Consider the following 21430-nt stretch of genomic DNA (forward strand, 5'->3'; position numbering starts at 1 on the left):
ATGACCCTGCAATTGCCCTCCTGGGTATTTACCCCAAAGACACAGATGTCATGAAAAGAAGGGCCATCTGTACCCCAATGTTTATAGCAGCAATGGCCACGGTCGCAGAACTATGGAAAGAACCATGATGCCCTTCAACGGATGAATGGATAAGGAAGATGTGGTCCATATACACTATGGAGTATTATGCCTCCATCAGAAAGGATGAATACCCAACTTTTGTAGCAACATGGACGGGACTGGAAGAGATTATGCTGAGTGAAATCTGTCAAGCAGAGAGAGTCAATTATCATATGGTTTCACTTATTTGTGGAGCATAACAAATAGCATGGAGGACAAGGGGCGTTAGAGAGGAGTAGGGAATTTGGGTAAATTGGAAGGGGAGGTGAACCATGAGAGACTATGGACTCTGAAAAACAATCTGAGGGGTTTGAAGTGGCGGGGGGGTGGGAGGTTGGGGTACCAGGTGGTGGGTATTATAGAGGGCACGGCTTGCATGGAGCACTGGGTGTGGTGAAAAAATAATGAATAATGATTTTCTGAAAATAAATAAATTGGAAAAAAATAAAATAAAATTTCAAAGTGAAAAAAAAAAGAGTCTCGTAGGTTTCTGCCCCACACCCCCCCCAGCCCCACCTGGCCCTCATCTTTTTTTGTGATCCTTCAAACATGTAAAAACCCTGCTTACCCTGAGGCAGTTTGTGGACTCCTTAAGAAACCAGGCTGTCCCTAAAGCAGCCAGCGGATGTGAGGAGAAAGGACTCCTCAGCACTCCACCTGCGGGTCTGAAGTGCCCAAACCACACATACAAATGGCCATCTGTTCCTTTCTTGGTCAACTATAGATTCCCAACAGCTGACCAGGAAGTAGCAAATGTGGGAAGGTACAGAGCAAAAGATTTTTTAAGATTTTTATTTATTTATTGAGTGAGCAAGAGAGAATGAGAGAGAGGGGGAAAGGTCAGAGGGAGAAGTAGACTCCCCATGGAGCTGGGAGTCCGATGTGGAACTTGATCCCGGGACTCTGGGACCATGACCCGAGCCAAAGGCAGTCGCCCAACCAACTGAGCCACCCAGGCACCCAAGCAAAATATTCTTCCTGACTACTGAGAGCAGCTGAGCAGTTGTTAAAAGGCCATGAACGCAGACTACCAAGACTTAGCGTCCTGGCTCTGCTCCTTAAAACATCTAGGGTCTTGGACAAACCAGTCCCCACCACCATCGCAGGACTCTTACATGAAGCCAAACAATTTAACTGTGCACAGCACTCAGTAATGACAGAGATGAGAAAGGGAACAGCAAATGGTGGTACTCGAAGCTTAAGTAGAAAATCAAATCAAAAGTAAGAAAACTGATCAATTTCCCATGAGACAATTATCTCTGCAGTGAGCTCTGAAACGCAAAAGCACTTCTGAAATTCTGTAAAAGATGGCCCACCACAAATTAGTCAAAATGTAAGAAAGTTCACCTTAAGAGAATAACTTTTTTCCCTCCTAAATTCTACAAATTACAGGGGCGTCTGTGTGGCTCAGTTGGTTGAGTGTCTGCCTCCAGCTCAGGTCATGATCTCCGGGTCCTGGGATGGAGCCCCACATCCGGCTCCCTGCTCAGCGGGGAGCCTGCTTCTCCCTCTCCCTCTGCCTGCTGCTCCCCCTGCTTGAGTTCTCTCTGTGTCAAATAAATAGATGAAATCTTAAAAAAAAATAAATTCTATAAATTAAACAGTAGATAGATTTACAAGCATTGCAACTGGCAAATGAGAGGGAAGGCACCAGCCACCACTAGGTGCTGCCCAAGAGTCACTCTCCCCCATCAAGATTCTGAACACTTTCGTCTGCTTTTCTCTTCTAAAGAAGTAAAACTTCTTTAAAATGCTTACGGAGTCCGCCTAGTTCCGATAAGTATGTTTAAATGAAGGCCACAGCACACACCAAAGGTACAACAAATACTTTTATTGCACATTTATAAAATCTGCATAGTTGTATCAAGTGTTCTTCCTACCAGCTCTTCCCTCATTCATGTTAAAATTTGGCTAAAACACAATATCCAATCTGGAGCCTTTTACAAATGGTCAGTTGGGGATAGTTTTCTCTCTACATATACATATATATACTTTTTTTTCTTTTTACAAACCCACAGCCCTTATCTTTTCAAAGCAAAAACAGGGGTGGGGGGGCATCCAAATGTTCTTTCGGGCCAGCAGCAGCCTTAGACATCTGTTGCTGACAATTTTTGGACGCTAGGAGATTTCACTGAAATGGGGAACGATGCTCATAGCCCTCTCCTGTCTCGATCACGTTTCACCACGCCGTTGTGTCTACTGTCCTTAGTGCTTTGCTTTCTTTCACTCGGGACTGAGTGTGAGGTTTTCTGATTTATTGAGAAATATAAAATAAGAGAGAGAGAGAGAGGAGGGGAAAGGCAGCTTTCTTTTGACTTTGCAGCATCCTGCTGCCACGCGCCCCTTTGTTTCTACCCACATGTAAGGCTGGCAGTTCATCAGCAACCCACTGCATCGCCTGTCAAGAGACAGGCAGAGACTTCTCATCTCTTGCAGTTAAGAACTTTCAGATGTCACCTGTGTTTGATAAAATAACTAGTAGCTGTTCATCGGGTTCAGGTTCTGACGGATCACCCTTCTATTCCACTGTCAAAAATATTTATGCCTCGGGATAATTTTAAAAGTGGCAAGAGGCTTACCGAAGCCCAAGTACTCTTGGAGGCTCAGGAGGCATTTCAGGTCTTCTGACATAATTCAATACCTTAATATACAACGGTTCTTGTCTTTTTTTAGTGAAATTGCTTTTCTGATTCTTTACCTAAAAAGTGCAATTTTATTTTCAATCCTTCTTTACACGCAGAGCATGGCTGGGGTCTGGATCTGAATCTTACTTTCCCGCCTAATCCCTCCCCCAGGGGAAACACTGTGACAACAGACTTCTGTGCAACAGGCCGCCGCAAACCAAACTGGGTCTTGACCCCGAGGGGGCTTATTTCACTGTTACAGTTGAAACCCCTTGAATTGACTCCATGACAGCTGCAAATCGGCTACAAAGGTCATAGGGAGAATTGGGTCGAATGGTCGGAGGCTCCTTCAAGACAATGATTTCTGCAGAAGGATCCAGAAGCCTGGGTAGAAACTCTCCTAAGCACAGCTGTAGATTTTCTGTGGAGGGAAAAGGGATCGTTATGTACACAGCGAAGCAGGTCTCCGAGTAAAAACCAGCTAAGTCTGCAGCCAGAAGGTCTTCCCTAGAGCCCATTCATTCCCCAACCTCAAAGGTCAAAGCATCATGCTGGCCAGCTAACAACAAATGATTCCTTCGCTTCAAACCAGGAGTAAAGACTACTTGCCAGATATACCAAAGCGTTAGGTCACTGCTTTAAACCATGTGGTGTGTAGCAGGAAAACACTAAATATTCATTTCACTGACAGGCCTTCTAATCCATCCTTTTAAAACTTGAGAAAGTGGATAAGATACTCTATGCCATAAATATAATGGTGTCATCTCCTTTCAGTGATTAAAACACAGGTGCATACGCATGGCGCTGTAAGTAAAGTTATGTGTCACAGAAAGTCTAAAGGAACACTGAAGACATTAAATAGAAATTCCTAACTACTAATCATAGAATTTTCCACTCAGTATTATAAACATGAAAATTTCAAGAAGTCAATACAGTATCGTTATGTCAGTGAGAAACGGACAAAGAGGCTTCATATTAGAACACAGACCAACTTTCTAAGGCTAACAGAACTCACCTAAAAATGACTAGTTTTAGGCTCCCTGTCCAAAATGCTTTGGACAAGCTAGGCCATTCCATTTCTCATTTTATGAACCTTGAGGGCTTCGTCCTTAGTAACCACGCTCTGTCTTGCAACTTCAAGTCACTGGAAAATTTAGTTATGCTCCACCAAGTCATCAAGCTCCATACATAGATTTTGATTTCTAAGCTACAGAGTTTCGATTTTGACAGGTGAGAAAGTCAGACAGGTGTGACATCCCCGAAGAGGAATCATTTTATCAAACAGCCTTGCAGACTGTCTATGGGGGTGTTTCAGCAGCCAGCGGGGAGGTAAGGAGAAGCTGAGAGGGACTGAGGTCCAGGATCCTACCCCTTGTTTCACTAGAGCAGAGCCACTCTTAACTCACTGACACACATCAATAAGCCTTCCAAAAGGTCTGAGAACCAGTGCCAGTGAAAACACCGTTATTTCTAAAAGTCTGAAGAGCCACATAAATCATCACAAGTGCTAACCGCAACCTACCAGCGATGTCTTGCCCAAGGTAAGAGCACCAGTGGTTTCTCATGACCTCGATGGCATGCAGGTCATCCTTGGAGATGTCGTTATTAATGATAAGGTGAATGCAGGGAATGATCAACTCATTCATCACATTAATGCCCTCTGTTACAGAATGGTCGTCGTTTGTTTCAAAGAGAGAAGCTGCTTTGGCATTCAGCTCCTACAGGGAAAAAGCAGAGTGGGGGGAAAAACATTCTGAAAAAGATAAATACCTATTTTATTTTATTTTTTTTAAAAGATTTTATTTATTTATTTGACAGGCAGAGATCACAAGTAGGCAGAGAGGCAGGCAGAGAGAGAGAGAGGAGGAAGCAGGCTCCCTGCTGAGCAGAGAGCCCGATGTGGGGCTCGATCCCAGGACCCTGGGATCATGACCTGAGCCGAAGGCAGCAGCTTTAACCCACTGAGCCACCCAGGCGCCCCGAAAAATACCTATTTTAGAAGAGCCTAAACAAGTGGTTCCCAAACTTTACTGCATACTGCCTGGGAATCGCCACAGACTACAGACGCTCCACCCCAGACATGCTGATTTGATTGGCGAGCAGGTGACCAGGACACTGGGATTTTTTAAAAAAGCTCCCGAGGTGATTCTAATGCAGCAAAGTTCGTGACCCACTTACCCAAACTTCCAAGTCAAGGTCTCACCTACCACTTGCTTCTACTATAAGGCTTTATTCAATAGCTGCCAATCTCCACTGAGCTCGGAAACACCTGCAGAGCACACGCTGGTGCCCAGGCCCCTCCCCAGCCTCTGGTCCGACAGTCTGGGGAGCAGTTGCCACAGAGAGCTCCCTGAGGGACTCACAGGCACACTGGGGGTTGCGAGCCAGTGATGGGAAGAACCTCAATCACTATTACCACTGACCAGTGGAAGATGAGCAAGACATTCCGGACATAATCTGTACTTGGGGATTTAAAGCATAATAAAGTTCAGATCCATCAAACCTACCAGGCCCTCCTTCCAGCTTCAAAATGTCCTGCCACGCCCTAGAACTGATACAGAACTCAACATACACGTCAGAAAAGGAAGCTCTTGAGATGAATGAATGTCATGACTTAACCTCCTCCATTTGGTAGTAGCAAGGCAGGGGCAGAAATGCTGGCTGCACTCTTCCCAGGAGGGGCAGTCCTGCCGGGCGGCAGGGAGGCCCAGGGCGGCTCACAGGCTGAGGGCCGGCTGTAGTTCTCTGAAGGACCAGCACATGTATAACCATCTGCTAGCCTGACGGAATATGGGTCTGCCATTCCCCGTGACCGCCAAACGCAAGCGAGGCCAGGCCAGACCTCCAGTGCTGTGCAACAGTGACAGCAACAGAACAGCAGAACCAGTTCTTCGCGTTTAGACCATTTAAAAAAACAATGAACTATCTCAGGAGCTACTCAAATTCTCATCTAGTAGCTTAGCAGGGAACACTGCACAGAACACAGAAAAAACACTGCATTCCTTCAACACATATCCGTTGCACGCTTACGATGTGCCGGTTACAGAGAAAACAGCCAAAGAACAGGCTCTGTGCTCAGCGAGCTCACAGTGCGGTAGAGCAGTGACGTGGTGACACACACCGTAATGCAGGTGTGCGAGAAGGGCCCGGGGAAAGGAAAACACAAACCGATTCTCACCCTAACTTCAACCAGGGGTCGAAGAGGACTGATATTCATTTAAGTAACTTAAAATCATCTGTTTCAATGTACGACTACTCTGAAGAGTTGAGAAAAATCTAAAAGTTATTGAAGATTATTCTATTTTTTAAGTTGTATTTCTTTGTGGCTTCAAGGAACAGAGGTGAAGACAATAAACTAATACAAATCGCGGGGCGCCTGGGTGGCTCAGTGGGTTGAGCCTCTGCCTTCAGCTCAGGTCATGATCTCAGCGTCCTGAGATTGAGCCCCACATCAGGCTCTCTGCTCAGCTGGGGGCCTGCTTCCCCCCCCCACCCCCCCACCTGCTGCTTTTGCCTGCTTGTGATCTCTCTCTGTCAGGTAAAGAAATAAAATCTTAAAAAAAAAAAAATTGTCAGGTTCTACCGACAGTACATACCAGAAGGCATTTTCTTCGGTATAAAGCGATGACCGACTCCTTTACTCCGCGGCGAGGCCCCTTCATCAGGAGAGCGGCGTTGCTCTGATACGCATAGACCAGGTAGGAGAGCGCCTCTTGGTACCTGAGAAAACGGCAGATCAATCGAGGGCTTTGACCTCTCTGTCCCCCCAAGGGCAAATATTTACAAGGTGGCAGTTAATGGAAGCCCCCAAGGACAGAGGCAGCGCGGTACGCTGGGAAAATCCTGAGAGCCAAAGATGGCAGCCACTCTCGGCTCTTCTGCAAACTGGTCAAGAAACCCAAAGTGCTTCATGAAACTTCCTGCACTTCCGTTTTCCTCAACTCTAAAGAAGGGGACTGCATGTTTACTAAGGTCCATCATGACTCTAAAATTCATTTTCTGGGTTCATCTTCATTTATCAAAAGGAAAAATCTGGCCATTACATATCTTTACCACCATATCCATCACTACGTGAAGGATGAAAAACCACGTGTGATGCTTAGTGAAACAGCGGGAAAAGGAGAGGTGCCCTGGCGCATGAGGCATGGGAGGGGAGGCACGGATACGGTTCTCAGTACTCCCGGCTGGGGATCTGTTAACAGCGCCCTGACCAATAATCCAAGAGACGTAAAAGGCCCACATACTTTCCTTTTTGGTAGAGTTCCAGGCCTGTGAGGAGATACACAGACACCTTTCGAAACAAACTATAATCTTCATGCCACTTCTGAAAAGGAATGAATGCCATTAGCAACTATGGTCACCATAAACGATTCCCTCACTTGCCACTGTGGTCAGTGTTACGGGCCATACAAATGCTTATCGAGCATGAAAACCACAAACACGAAAGCTTTTCGATAATGATGTATTGACCATTCACGATGTAAGCCCACCGCTGACCTTCATTTTCAGGGACCTGTTACTTCCTCTGAGAAACAGAAATGTTTACTTCACGTGAGCTTTAGAATGTATCATCTTAATTTCCAGTAACCCTGTCAAAGTCCTGCAGCTCTGGTCTGAACAGCTGCCTGTCACGGTCTCACAAGAACACGTGCGTGCAGGGAACTCAGAAGGACAAGGCTGTTCCAATCGCCTACAATAGCCCTCAGCTCAGCGGGTGCTGGGGTACCCCAAGGTGTCACAGAGCACTGTGTTACTTGTAACACAAGCCTTCTTTGGGAAATTTGTATTTTTCCATGCATCTTAATGCGTGGACATTTTACTTCAAATACAGAATTATTCAGAAGATATTATTTTAAAACAAACCAAAACCACAAATCAAGAATTTGATTTCCTAGATCCAAGGCTAAAGTAGGTATTAAAAGGAAATACAGGGTTAATTTATTCTAATGGAAGACTGGAACAAAGAAACTGGTTATTCTGAGGGTCAGAAAACATCATTTACCTCTTCTCACCCAGTTGTTTTTTGGGGGGTTGTGGGGGCAAGGCAGTCTGTGATGACGTGAAATTGTTAGTCTGGCCTCAAGAATTCATGTTTTTGTTTTGCAGACTTAAAGAAAAGACTTCACCTTGTACTCTTCCATATTCATGTCGTCGGGACCAATCTCCTTCAGTTTAGCTTGTGCCACCTTCATGATGCTGATGGATCTGTGTGGCACAAGGGTCAGAGGCCGTGAGCAGGGCAGGGCGCCGCCTCCCTGTCAGAGCCGGTCACTGGGCCCGACCCAGAAGCGGTGGGTGATGCGTCTCACCTTTCATCGTAGCTAAGATTCTTATCTGCAAACTGCTCCAGGAGGGTCCGTTCTACTACTCTTTTGGGCGCTTCATTTTGGAAAAAGTAGACCAGCACATGCTGGAGCCGAGGGTCGCTGTGAGCAGTGGGCGTCTCTTTGGCAAGCTGGTAGAGTCTGGAGTATTCTTCGTGGAATGCCTGGGAAGGGCAAGACTGGTGATCAGAACAGGGCGCGTTCAGGGCTTCTGCTCACAGAACCAGATGCCTGGGCGCTACAGAGGTTCTCATAACTCCAAGGAGACTTCCAAGAAACTCATATTGGGGAATCACAGAGGCAACCACGGAATCCGTAAGCTGTTTACATTCCATGAGGGACAGAACTCCTGTGGTGCCAACGATGTACTACACTTGGGAGAAATTCGTTTTTCCCATAAGGCTCTAAGAAAAACAAATATTTAGTTTAATTAGTCCTTGAGTCCTGAGGACTGGAATTTTAAAAATGCACATAAATGCAATTTATTCAAGTACCTTACATTTTATTGAGGTGCCTTAAAAAGCATGGTCTACTTTCTTGTATTATGGCTCCCAAACCATAAAGACAATGTCTCCTTCCCAGTTTTATTAATAGATATTTCCTAAGGACAATAGCAAGCTCTCTAGGCAGGGCCTAACTCAGTTCAGTGCAACTCACCAACTCTGCAGTAGCACCGAGGGGAGGCACTATTGGTACCATGAGAGGGCCTGTCCCTCAGTTGGCAGGCAACAGGGTTTTGGGTGTTACTTTAAGGGACAACATTCTTCATCTCATTTTTTTCTTACCATCTAATAAAATTAAGTCCCTGTTACTATGGTACCTGTGGTATAAGGATTATATTTTTAAAAAGAGATACCTTAATAAGCCCTGCTTCAGACCCATCTCGGTCAAAGGTCTGACGGGCTTTAGCTATGGCCAGGATGACCCCTTGCATGGCGGGGCTCAGCATCACCTACCACAAGAAGGCACAAAACACAGAGAGAAAAGGGAGAGAAAAAAAGTTCAAGAGAAGACTGAATGGAAGAAAGGCAGGCAGGCTGCTGAAGGGAAGAGTGGCTGTGAGCCCAGGACCAGCACCTGCTGCCAGCCCAGACTCACACACCTGTGCCCATACACCCCCACAGCCCCGTCCCTGTGCACCACGGCCAGACCCTGCCCAGGAAGAGCTATTCCTACAAACGCTAATGTAAGCAGATAAATAAAGAGGGACCTCGGAGAATATTTACAAACGGCACTGCTAAAGAATCAAGTTAAATGATCGCTCTCCCAGGGAAGTGTTCCCTGTGAGAAAGGCAACAGGGTTCTGTAATTTGGCTGTTTCGCCTAGGACACAATTATTTCAGAGTTTTACTAAAATGATCGGTACTTTTAAAACAGTCTGGAAATTGGGCGGTATACAAATACGACTTCATAAAGTCAAAACCTTTCAATGATCTGGAGAAAAAAAAAAATCCCACAGGAAGAAACAGAACCCTGAGGGACAGGATTCACGACTGTCACGTGCAGTGACTGCATAAAGGGGACCGACCATAAGTAACTTGGGATCCCACAGCTTCTTCTGAAAGTTTTAGGATTAAAAGCAACTTCAATTTTCATTTGTTTGGCCCACTAGACAACTAGAAATTTTAGATTTGGAGGAAAAACAATGGACTAATATTACCAAAGACAGAGGGTTCCTAATTTAAAAGGCATTTTTCCCCCTTATAATACCAAGAAAGGAACCAAGTGCTACGTTTCTGAGCCACCCAGACCCTGCGGTGCCTCCATCAGTATACGCCTGGGCAGACAGATACCAGGGGCAGCATCCCCTGGGAACCATGCGAGCTTTTATGAGATGTAGCTGAGGTCAAAACCAGGCGGGCCCTCCTGTTCATTATTTGTTCCCATATTAACTATTGCCAGACACCTTGGCCAAGCATAGGGGGTCAGGTGGGAGGGAAAGAGAAGGCTGGAGAGACAGCGGAGTCCTGCACTCGTCTCTGTACCTCCTCATCATATCCATCTGCATCAGCTCTAACCAGAATCCTCCCCACACTGGGGATCTCGACTTCAGACGCCTCAGAACTAGGCGGGGCGGCAGACTCTGCGTCCTTCGCCTTTGGGGGCTGCTCTGACTGCTCTGCAAGGGTTGTTTCCGGGGGCATGGGCTTCTTGGGTTCAGCTTCCTCAAGCTGTGGCAGTAGAATGGAGAGAGAGAGTAAGAAAAAACAGGAGAAAGAAAGGGCGCCCAGTTAAATGCAGCCGAGACACAGAGTAACGGAAACGTGAGAGACTGGGGGTCTCTGCTGCGAGCCCACCCCTCCCGCCCACCCGCATGGGGGTGGCCCATCACCTCATTCAGCGCCGCCTCGACGCCGCTCCTCTCGTAGGCCTGCGCGGTGTTGGCAATGGCCTGCGCCGTCTGCTCCTTGACAATCACCGCGTGCTCCGACGCCAGGCAGCGGGCTCCGTGCGAGGAGGCTGCCGAAGGCTCTGATAAGGAACGGGACAGAGGGGTTAGTGTCTGATGATAAACAACCTCTAGAACACTGCAAAAGGCAAGCAAGACAGACACAAAGCTTCATCTACAGCCCTTCTAAAGAACTTTAAAAACAGAATCCAGTGCAGACGTTCTCCAGAAATGAGTGACTCGAAGACACGTCCACTTTATCAAGGACGCAGTGATGGTTCCGGAAAGTTTAACGGGCTCCTGACTGTCCTGTTGTTTTAGGGCAGTGAAGCCTTCCCACCAACGGCCTTTGTAGGGAAGATTATCTTCAGAGAAGAGTTTTCACAGAGTCTACTTATTTATCCTATCACAGCTTCTCCTACAGCCTGGGAAACCGTGAAAACTAACCAAGGGAAAGTATAGGGAGCTCGTTTTGCTGGTACATGTCTGCTCATCAGAAAGGACATCCTAAAGCCATAAGTTCCTCCGCAGGTCGTGCAACACCAGCTACGCCTGAACTAGACATCGTGCAGACTGTGGCAGCCCCTCCCTGGGCTGAAGCCCCAGAGCTGGGCTCAGGAAGGACAGGGTGAAGGCTACCAGACCACAGGCTTGCAGAGACCCCTCGCCCCCCACCTCCAACCTCTGCACCTGGGGATGGAGAGAACTCCTGTGATGCTGAGCTGCTGGAGGATTCCATTTGAGGAATTTTACAAGACTGCTCTTCTTCCCACTCCTCGACTTCCTGCTCAAACCTCCAGTTATCCTCCTGGATGTAATGCTTCAGTTCAACAGACAGTGCATCCACTTCTCCTAACATCTGATCCGATTCGCTCGGGGCTGCCTCTGAGACAAGAACAAAGACAGAGTTGAAAGGCAGCACCATCCAGCAAAAGGTCACAAGGAATCAGAAGGTCCTCCCTAGAAAGAAGGAAGTAAGACGCTTTGTCCTTTTTCTTACTCCATGTGAAAAATACACACATACATAATCCGTCAGAAGCAGGGACGACATAAAGCCAACAGTCACACCACACCAGTAACAGTGCCTGGCAGATTAGCAAGTAGGAATACCTATTGAAGGAATGAATCAATCAATCAACAATTGATTAACAGAAAGCAGGGATTCGGAATAGAGGCCAACCACTGGCAAGATAGTAAGCACGGACAGAACATTTGGAAATACAAGAAAATCATTAGATCTGGAAATTTCAAGCTGAACTGTTCTATCAATGTAACCACTACAACTGTTACTGATAAGAATGTCCATCCCCAGATGGTTAGAGATGAATTCCAAGACATTTATATTGCCTCCAGTTCCCCACAAGTGAGTGCTACCAGAAAGTAATGTGATACAACAGTTAGACGGTAAATAATTCCTGGCAGATAATTAAAGGCCTGGATGAAAAATGGCAAGAATATCACGGACATGTGGAATCTCTCTTTTTTTTTTAAGATTTTATTTCCGTTATCTCTACACCAAACGTGGGACTTGAACTCATGACCCTGAGATCAAGAGTCGCACGCTCTCCCGACTGAGCCAGGCAGGTGCCCCTAAATTTTAATTCTAAGCCTATAACCAAATCAAGACAAGAAGTCTACAGTAGAAAAAGCCATCCATTTCCTGGGTGCCTATAATTAGTCTTTCCATTAGGCAAATGACAGTTTCCATTTATCTGTTTCTATAGTGCAAAAATGAAGCGTACGTGTAGTAGCAAGGCTCCTATCGACTACCAACAATAGTCTGGTCATTTGTACAACTCCCACAGGCAGCTGTCCCTGCTCTGGAGCTGCAAAGATGCAATTAGGAGGCTCAGTTACTGCTAAGTGGCCATTCTATCTATCCCCTGTCCCCCAGCCACACCAGCAGATCAGAAACACAATGCACTGCCTGGACCAAATGCCTTCTGTGTTTCCTTACTTATTCAGCCCAGGACAGTTTGAATAGTGTAAGAAAAAGCCTTCCAGGATCTCAGATGTGAAATGCTGGCCACCAGACCTTTCCCAGAAAACATGAAAGGAAGGGAGAACAAGGTAAATGTATGACAACATAGAATCTGGAGTTAGAACTGGCTCTGGATCTTGGGTTTGCCATTCATTCCCTGGCTGTAGGAAGGTGAACGCGTGGAACACCTCAGCTGGCACACAGTAGGTAATAAAAATTCCCACCCTGTCTTTTAGGGTTGTAAGTTATTAGAGAAATAAAGTTTGAAAGCCTGTAGTAAAGAGGAAAAGTTCCAATATAAATGCTAATGATAATTGCTCTGAGAATTAGTGTATTATGAGAAGGATGAAATTATTCAGGCAAAGCCACTCGTAAAATTCAGCTATTCTCAAAGAGTGCAAAAACCTATGCATGAGGATATCACTAAAAATGGGAAAAAAAAAAAAAAAACTCGCGCCAACATAAGTCTATCAATGGGAAGCTGGCTTAATAAATTACATACATATTCCGTGCGATGGAATTACGATGCAGCTGTTAAAAAGAAGGAGCCGGTTCTATTTATAAAAATATAGAGATCACTAATACACATGAAAAAGATGTAGGATAGCAGAGTAAAATATCCCATTTGGGGGGAAAAATGGGGCAAGGACACATATCAGTAAATAAAATCTAGCATCTGCCCAGAATATTTCCTGAATACTCCCTAAGAAACCTAAGAATGAACACATGCCAAGTCCAAGATGGGGGAGTAGGAATGTAAACTTATTTTTTAAAATTCTCTTTTATACTGTATTTTTAAAATGCATTATTATTTTATAGTAAATTCTAGTTTAAATTTTTTTTTTTAAGATTTTATTTATTTGTTTGACAGAGAGAGAGAGAGATCACAAGTAGGCAGAGAGGCAGGCAGAGAGAGAGGGAGAAGCAGGCTCCCCACCAAGCAGAGAGCCCGATGCGGGACTTGATCCCAGGACCCTGAGATCATGACCTGAGCAGAAGGCAGAGGCTCAACCCACTGAGCCACCCAGGTGCCCCACAGTCTAAATTTTTTCTTAAAAACTGTAAGAGCAGGTGCCTGGGTGGCTCAGTGGGTTAAGTCTCTGCCTTCTGCTCAGGTCATGATCTCAGGGTCCTGGGATCTAGTCCCGCATCGGGCTCTCTGCTTGGTGGGGAGACTGCTTCCTCCTCTCTCTCTCTGCCTGCCTCTCTGCCTACTTGTGATCTCTCTCTGTCAAATAAATAAATAAAATCTAAAAAAAAAAAACAAAACAAAACTATAAGAGCATTCCCTTCTGTGAGGAGGGCTTCTACCAGGCTATTTTTACCTGCACTGAAGTGGGGTAGCTGGTCATTTATGTACATGAGACAGTAGGCACTAACGTTCCTCAGGCCCCCGTAAGAATCTCTCTCAAGTTCTTCCCAGGAAGACTCAGTAACAGAGATGTCATTGTACTTGAGCCAGACTTGTCGGGGTTGATTATAGATATAGGCCCAGTAGTGTCCAGCGTTGGCTTGCCCTTCATGAACGAGAACAGCGTGCAGGCGATAAGGCACCTGTGGGGCAGAAGACACAGTCCAGAGTCAGATGAAGCAAAGTAAAGGATGTTTTAGGTCATTAATATCCAAACTTACCATCAACCATCCAATAAGAAAAGTGACTATACACATGCTTGGTATGGGGCTAAGGGAAGCATCCTGATGATTCAATGTGAACTAACAGAAACACAGTCTTGGAATCTACCAATGTTTCAATTCCTGACCTACTCGATGACTCTTTAATTTCCTAAGGTCACAGATCTAAAGTCAAAGATAACAGACCAATTTACCCCCCCCAAGTCCAAACTCAGTTTATCTAAATTTAGAAATCACCTTCACCACTCAGGTTGGGAAACATGTACTGCACTCTCTTGGTCTATACCGAATTTCAAGCTGGCACATTTCATCACGAACCAGTCATATGGTCCCTACATTTCTTCTGTCCAATGATCCATCCACCTATCTGGGGCGAGGACCCTTTTAACTCCATACTTGTTGGTTTCAGCAATTGAAAAGCATTTGTTTTTTTCAATATGGAGAAAACAGAGCAAAGCTTTAGGTGCCAAGTAGGTGCTGACTATAAGAAGGCAAATCGGCCAGAGAATCAAGTTCAACCTGCATTCAATCAGTACGTTGACAGGTTTTTCTGGTGGGGACATTTCTGAAATGATACAGAAGAGCAGATGGAGAAAACCCAGGATTTACAGGGCACATCCCTGCAGTGCCTCCGTGAGACCTGGCGGCAGACAGGGCTCTCCACTACCTGCCACGCACACCAGTGGGCACTTGTGCTCAGGATGGCGGCATCTTTTCCCCTCCATGCCCACGATGGTATGCCCAACAAAAATGTATTTGGACAGTAAGAACTTCTGCCTTAACCACATTCCCTTCTGGAGTTTTCAGGGAAACAAAGCCTGAAAGCATGCTGCTAAGCAAAGCATTGCCGCAGATGACAAAACTTTGGCAAGGGATGGTGGGGGTTTTCCCCACTGCACGACTTAAAGGACCACTTGATGAGAAATTCTTAACGCCTGACAGCAAACCTTTCTACTGCATGAAAAAATAGCAGGTGGCAGAATCAAAACAAATATGTCTTAAATTTTATTGTTAGTAGACGAGACATCCTTGTCCTAAGTTTATTCTTTTAACTCAGGGAGGTTCCCATTCAGTCTCAGAGAAAACTATTCACTTTTCTTTCCGGTCTACGTCCCCACATGAGGACATGCCTTGACTACCTTCCCATCAATTAGCATCCTACCTGCCGAAGGAGAGGGTCACAGTACATCTGCTCCATAGTCTGGGTAGTGCTTGCAATACAGTTCTTTAAATCTGTTAAACACACACACACACAAACAAACTTAGTTAAAATGACATCATTCCATGCCACATGGGGTGCTTCGGTCAAGCAAAGAGAACCGCTTCTCGGGGTTCTGACAATTTCAGCCTCACTTCCAAGCAGCTAGTGCTTTAGATTACGAAGGCTTTTAGTTTAACCTAATTCCATTAACGGTTTAAAAAAGTATCTCTTGGGGCGCCTGGATGGCTCAGTGGTTTAAGCCTCTGCCTTCAGCTCAGGTCATGATCCCCGGGTCCTGGGATCGAGCCCCACATCGGGCTCTCTGCTCAGCAGGGAGCCTGCTTCCCCCTCTCTCTGCCTACTTGTGATCTCTCTCTGTCTATCAAATAAATAAATAAAAATCTTAAAAAAAAAAAAAGTATCTCTTATAATTGGCACCAAAATTTCCTCCAAAAGAAATAATCTCCATTTAGAAAAAGACCTTCGTCGGTCATGTTGGGTGTAAAACCAATGTCCCTGAGTCGGGACCTGAGAGGAAAAGGCAGAGCAAAAGGCAGGGCAAAATTTCTTTGATGAGAACATGGGAGGAATCTGGATTTGATGATTTGATTTGATTTGACTGATGGGATTTGACTGATCGGATTATTTTATTTATTTATTTAGCTCCCTAGATAAAAGAACAGGAGAGTCTGAGCAACAGGACAATGAGGCCAAAGGACCTTTAAAAATAGAAGGCTGAGGGGCACCTGGGTGGCTCAGTGAGTTAAGCCTCTGCCTTCAGCTCCGGTCATGATCTCAGGGTCCTGGGATCGAGTCCCGCATCGGGCTCTCTGCTCAGCAGGAAGCCTGCTTCGTCCTCTCTCTCTGCCCACCTCTCTGCCTACTTGTGGTCTCTGTCTGTCAAATAAATAAATAAAATACTTAAAAATACAAAAAACAGAAGGCTGAACAATTCCATCTTACATTGTGTACATTGCTCGAACACTCTCTGCCTCATCAGCCTCCAAGAAAACCTGCTTCATACAGACAAGATTCATAAATGTGGAAATCTACGAGAGCTAAATTTTAAGTCCAGGTCAGCTAAAGCCAGAGTTTACATAAGCTACAGGAACAGAAATCAGAAGGTTTAGAAAAATTCCAGCTGAAGGTGATTGTGAGTGTCTAAGAGTCCCGGAGAGTTCCCAGAAATTCTGAGGAGGGTTTCTAGGAGGGATCTTCCACAGTTGTATGATGGGAGGAACTGAAAGTCCAGAAGCCTCCCAACTCCCGAGTCGTGCCTCTCCATCATCTATGCCTAACTTCCGGCGGAAAGGGAAAGAGTCATTGTCCAACAAGCTTTAAAAGAGCCAACCTTGTATATCTTGCTCAATCTCACTCCTCCACCTCTGAAGACAGGTCTTAACAAAGTTTATCTCCTCATCTGTAACGGTCCGAGGAGCTGGCTGGGCCGGCATTTCCATGGAAGACCGGGAAGATGCAAGTGGCTTATTCATTGCCTTAGACTTGGGCAGAGAATCTTCAGGAGAAGAAAAGGTACCTTCAACATCCGGAGAAGAGCTTTCTTTACTTGAACTGAAGAAAGATAAAAATCGCATTCACATGGTAATTTCCAAAATATGCCTTGGCCTCAGTGTACTTTGTAATGCTAACTGCCATATGGAAAAGCAGTGCTATAATGTAGTGCGTATTTGCTCTAGAAAGGCGCCGAGCCAAACCACGTGTTTATATGCATCATCTCATTTAACACTAGTTGCTTCTTAGGCAGATACTATTATCATGCCTAGTTCACTAATGACGAACCTAAGGTTTAGGTAATTAAACAACTTACCCAAGCTCACCCAGCTAGTAAATTATGGGATTTAAACCCAAATCTGAGTCTATGATTTATGCTCTTATCACTTCCAAGAAGGGATGTGAAGGAAGAGTTCAAAGAAGACAGGACGGGACTGGCAGAATCGAGGCATCACTACAGAGTCTCCCTGATGCAGACGACTGAATAAAATATACGGAAGCAACATACGTGAAGCACGGACTCTTTCCCAGTGGGTTCTAGTGATTTTATTAGCCAGGAAACATACAGCCAATCTGATCTGAACTGGAAGAGAATCAGAGGGCTCATGTGACCTGGCTTCCCGGTTCCTTGCCAAGTAAGCCCCTCTTGGCTGTCCTCTTCAACGTCTTGCCAGTTCTTGAACATGTTTTAATTGTCTACTCAGGAATAAATCTTTCCCTGAGGTTGACTTGGTAGAGCATCCTTCTCAGCAGGTGTGTGAACGGGGGGCAATCCCTGGGTGGCAGCTAGCTTATAGCTGGTTCAAACCAAGGGACTCTTGGTGGGGCTTGAACACCACTGCAGATCATTCAAGAAGCCTCTGAAAGAATCCCACCCATCCTGCGGGCAAGACAAGTGAGTGCCCTGGTGGGAATCAGGAACACTCCCACCTATGTGGGCGGTAAAGGCTTTCCTTTAAGACCAAGAACTCACAGCCCTTGCGCTCTAATGGGGGGAACCTTTTGTGGTGGGAAGATGGGGCACAGTTCAAATTACACAAAGACCCCAATGTGTACCATCATTTTTTTGCTGTTAAGATTTTATTTTTAAGTCGTCTCCACACCCAACATGGGGCTTGAATTCCCAACCCTGAGATCAAGGGGGGCATGCTCCCCCGAGTAAGCCAGCCAGGCGCCCTGCCCCGCGCCAGGTGCACTACTTTAAACCTCTGCTCTCATTACCTTTCCTCGGACGCCAGGTCAGAAACCGTGCAGTGTTCGGACGAAAGCGGTAACATTGTGTGAGCATCACTTTGAGACGCGGTGCCTTCCGAGGCCGGTTTTGTACTCGCAAATTCAATAACGTATTTCAGCATGTCAGGGAGCGGGAACCGAGCTGGGCCTGAGCCGTACTTCACGTACCTAGGAGGCAAAGACAATGGCGCTCTACTGGCCGAGTCTGTCTGGCACCCTGCGGCTCACTTACAGACCCTCTGCTACTGCGTGGACCCCATGCACAGGCTTAGTCCCGAAGGCTGTGCGGTAGGCAACGCGTCCAACAATCCATACTGTGAGAATTCTCTACAAAAGCAAAAACTGGCAAGTCCACGGGTTTATATCTGGCAGAAAACATTTCAAATGGGCACCTAATTGAAGTCATGTCTGTTATGCTCTCTCTTGATAGCTTGTCACATTCTAGGCTCTGGCCAGAAAAGTAAATTCTATTGCTTAAAGGAAAACAAATATATTAGCAATAGGCAAATCTGAAAATCACGCTGGTGTACAGGTACCTGAGGGTCTATTCTTTGTTACCCTTAAGACCCCTACTTGGAAACTAAGAATAATGAGAGAAAGCTGGAAATGAAAAGTAGGTGTTCATAAAGGATAGAGTTGAAGAAAACTGGCAAATCTTTCTTTTGTAAGGTCCTTATTAGTACCCTATTATTCATGCACTCATTCAATGGCCTAGCCCAGTCACAAATTACTGATTTCTCTGGCATTAGTAAGTAATACATATCTTCAATATAAAACCAAAATAATTAACAAATTATTTTAATACTATCCAATATTGTCATTACCAGCACATGTGAGACTCAGTAAAAATATGAATTTTAATGAACTCTGTAATTCACTAGAGGGGACAGCATTTAAATAGTACTAGTTCACTGGCTAGGACAGGAGAATCCTCTAATTATGGGGTTCTACTTACACAGGGATAGGGAGGCATTTGAAAAGAAAGAAAAAAGTACAGAACTAGGAAGAAATAAAACTGTGTCCATATCAAAAAGGACATTGTGAAATGAGAATACCAGTGGAAATAAAGTACAATGCAGTTCAAAGTCAACCACATGTTAGAGGGTAGGGAGCAAAGACACTTCATCCTCACTAATTTGAAGGAGAGGTAGAATTAGCAGCTGGCTGTTGTAGAGAGTGGTAGCCTTCCCTGAAAAGGATGCCAAATACGTCAACTCAGAGGAAGCTTAGAAAACCATACTGTTCCTTAGATGTATTTTCTTGTCTTTACTTCAGCTACTATCAGCGTATCGAAGTAAACTGCCTACCTTTCGAGATCTAGTTTCTCCATGACATCTTCTTCCACATCCTACCCACCCACTGTCTCCCCCACCCCCGGTGAACTTCTATAGGACAGGCTGTGAACCTCGAGTCTATACCATAGACACGGCCTTCAGAGGCATACAGGTTTGTGGAAAGAACTAATTTACACATGACTGGCCTGGACCAAAGGAAACATTTCTTACTAGAAATGCTGCACAGACACAATAGGCCATAAGATCACATGTCATCATTTACAACCAGCCGTTTAACACTTTCATACAATACTAGTAACGCAACTTCAGGAAAAAATGTTCCTCTAAAAAACTTGGCTTCAATTTTCTGACATAATCAGTGTCCTGTTCTACTGAATTAATTCCTTTAGACACACTGCTTCATAGAAGGCTGCATCTGTATTCAGTTAGTAGAATCTAAGCAAAAAGATGTCTACACTATATGCAAGAAATCTCATTTTTCTATTATATCAAGGTATCCTAGGGAAGAAATGGTGAACCTTTGTTTCCTGATAAAAATAATGTATTTGCCTGGTACAAAAACTCAAATACAAAAGAGTGTAAAACAGATCATAAAAGTCACCCACTCCCATCTTGGTTCTACTACCTACTGGTAACCACTACCAGTTTGTGTGTATCTTCCCAGGAGCAGGTCACACTTAGATAAGCAGTTTTTTTTAACTACCCAAATAAAATTATTTGAGATTTTAAAAGTTGTTTTATTTATTTATTTACTTATTTTAAAGCTTTTATTTTTAAGTAATCTCTACACCCAACATGGGGCTCAAACCTACAACCCCCAGATCAAGAGTCACATGCTCTACTGGCTGAGCCAGCCAGGTATCTCTTAAAAGTCATTTTATTTATTTATTTTTAAAGTAGTATCATACTATAGGAAATGTTCCTATACTCTATTTTAAAATTTAAAGTCAGAACACCCTATTGGGTACTGGCATTTTTCTAAGTTATAATACATCAGGTATATTTGGTTCTATAAAAACAATTACATTTTTCCAATCTTACAAGCTACCACTAAAACCTTAAAAGTAAAATATAGCCACAAGCAGAGTCCTGTAAATCACTTCCAGGACGGTATTTGAAGAATCAATCCTCAGCTTAAGTCTATATAAGACAACTAGAGAATTGATCACTGAACACCTTGGACAAGTTCTTCCCACGTGAGAGACAGGAAGCTGGAGACAGGGGCCTACAGGAGCAGGGTCCACCTTGGGCTGGTAGAGAAAGTGCTGTTTCTCACAGAAACGAACGACCCACACAGTGGAGTGGGTAGAGGAGCGGTGGTGGTCACAGCAACACTGAAGTGGATAAAGGGGGAAAAGTCATTGACATTATATGGGATTTCCTTCTTAAATGCTAAATCAATGGGATCGATCTTTACTAGAAAGAAATTACATTGGTTCCTCCTTAGAAAGTCATGGGGTGATTGCAGGAAACAGTCAGTGGGAAACGAATTGACAAAAAGGGAAAGATTCCTCCGTGAGAGGGAGGACTTTGTCTGTGTCACAACGGCCAGCCCTTTGAGTCATTTCGTACCTGCTCCGGGTAGAACAGCACTGTTTTCGTTTTTAGCTTTCCCAGATCCTTAAGAAAATGCCTTCCCGAGACAGAAGGACTGCAGTACCGTGATGGTTACCTCTCTCATGTGTGTGAAGATGACAACGAAGGGAGTAGAAAAAGTAAAGCTATTAACTCAGAACACTGCCAGGGACTGACCTGTGTGATTCTGTATCCTACCAGCCCTTGGGACTACTGTTGACCCATGGATACTCCAGCCCTTCGTACAGACTGCTTCATGCTTAGAGAATTTTCCTTAGCTATTCTTTTTTTTTTTTATAGCAATGTTGTATTCAGGAACATTGCTTTTTTTTTTTTTTTAAGATTTTATTTATTTATTTGACAGAGAGAGATCACAAGCAGGCAGAGAGGCAGGCAGAGAGAGAGGAGGAAGCAGGCTCCCTGCTGAGCAGAGAGCCCGATGCGGGGCTCGATCCCAGGACCCTGAGATCATGACCTGAGCCGAAGGCAGTGGCTTAACCACTGAGCCACCCAGGCGCCCCTTCCTTAGCTATTCTATAGAACA

At 44.9% G+C, this 21430-nt stretch overlaps 1 protein-coding gene across 5 annotated transcripts in view; it reads right to left on the reverse strand.

The window, feature by feature from the left end:
• Nucleotides 1-1936: 1936 nt before the first annotated feature.
• Nucleotides 1937-21430, reverse strand: part of USP28 (ubiquitin specific peptidase 28) — a 57685-nt gene continuing 38191 nt past the window's right edge. For 2 of the 5 annotated variants that reach the window (XM_044257861.1, XM_044257860.1), the window contains exons 13-26: nt 18005-18184; nt 16623-16843; nt 15233-15303; nt 13764-13992; nt 11148-11342; nt 10401-10540; nt 10054-10239; nt 8925-9020; nt 8054-8232; nt 7871-7949; nt 6989-7068; nt 6341-6464; nt 4267-4462; nt 1937-3165 (exon numbers count right to left, since the gene is read on the reverse strand). In XM_044257861.1, coding sequence (XP_044113796.1) covers nt 2990-3165; nt 4267-4462; nt 6341-6464; nt 6989-7068; nt 7871-7949; nt 8054-8232; nt 8925-9020; nt 10054-10239; nt 10401-10540; nt 11148-11342; nt 13764-13992; nt 15233-15303; nt 16623-16843; nt 18005-18184 — 2152 coding nt within the window. In that variant the 3' untranslated portion in view covers nt 1937-2989. The remainder of the gene's footprint in view (nt 3166-4266; nt 4463-6340; nt 6465-6988; nt 7069-7870; nt 7950-8053; nt 8233-8924; nt 9021-10053; nt 10240-10400; nt 10541-11147; nt 11343-13763; nt 13993-15232; nt 15304-16622; nt 16844-18004; nt 18185-21430) is intronic. The other 3 variants (XM_044257864.1, XM_044257863.1, XM_044257862.1) reach the window with 2 other exon arrangements.

The sequence above is a fragment of the Neovison vison genome, chromosome 7, assembly GCF_020171115.1.
Source record: "Neovison vison isolate M4711 chromosome 7, ASM_NN_V1, whole genome shotgun sequence".
NCBI lineage: Eukaryota > Metazoa > Chordata > Mammalia > Carnivora > Mustelidae > Neogale > Neogale vison.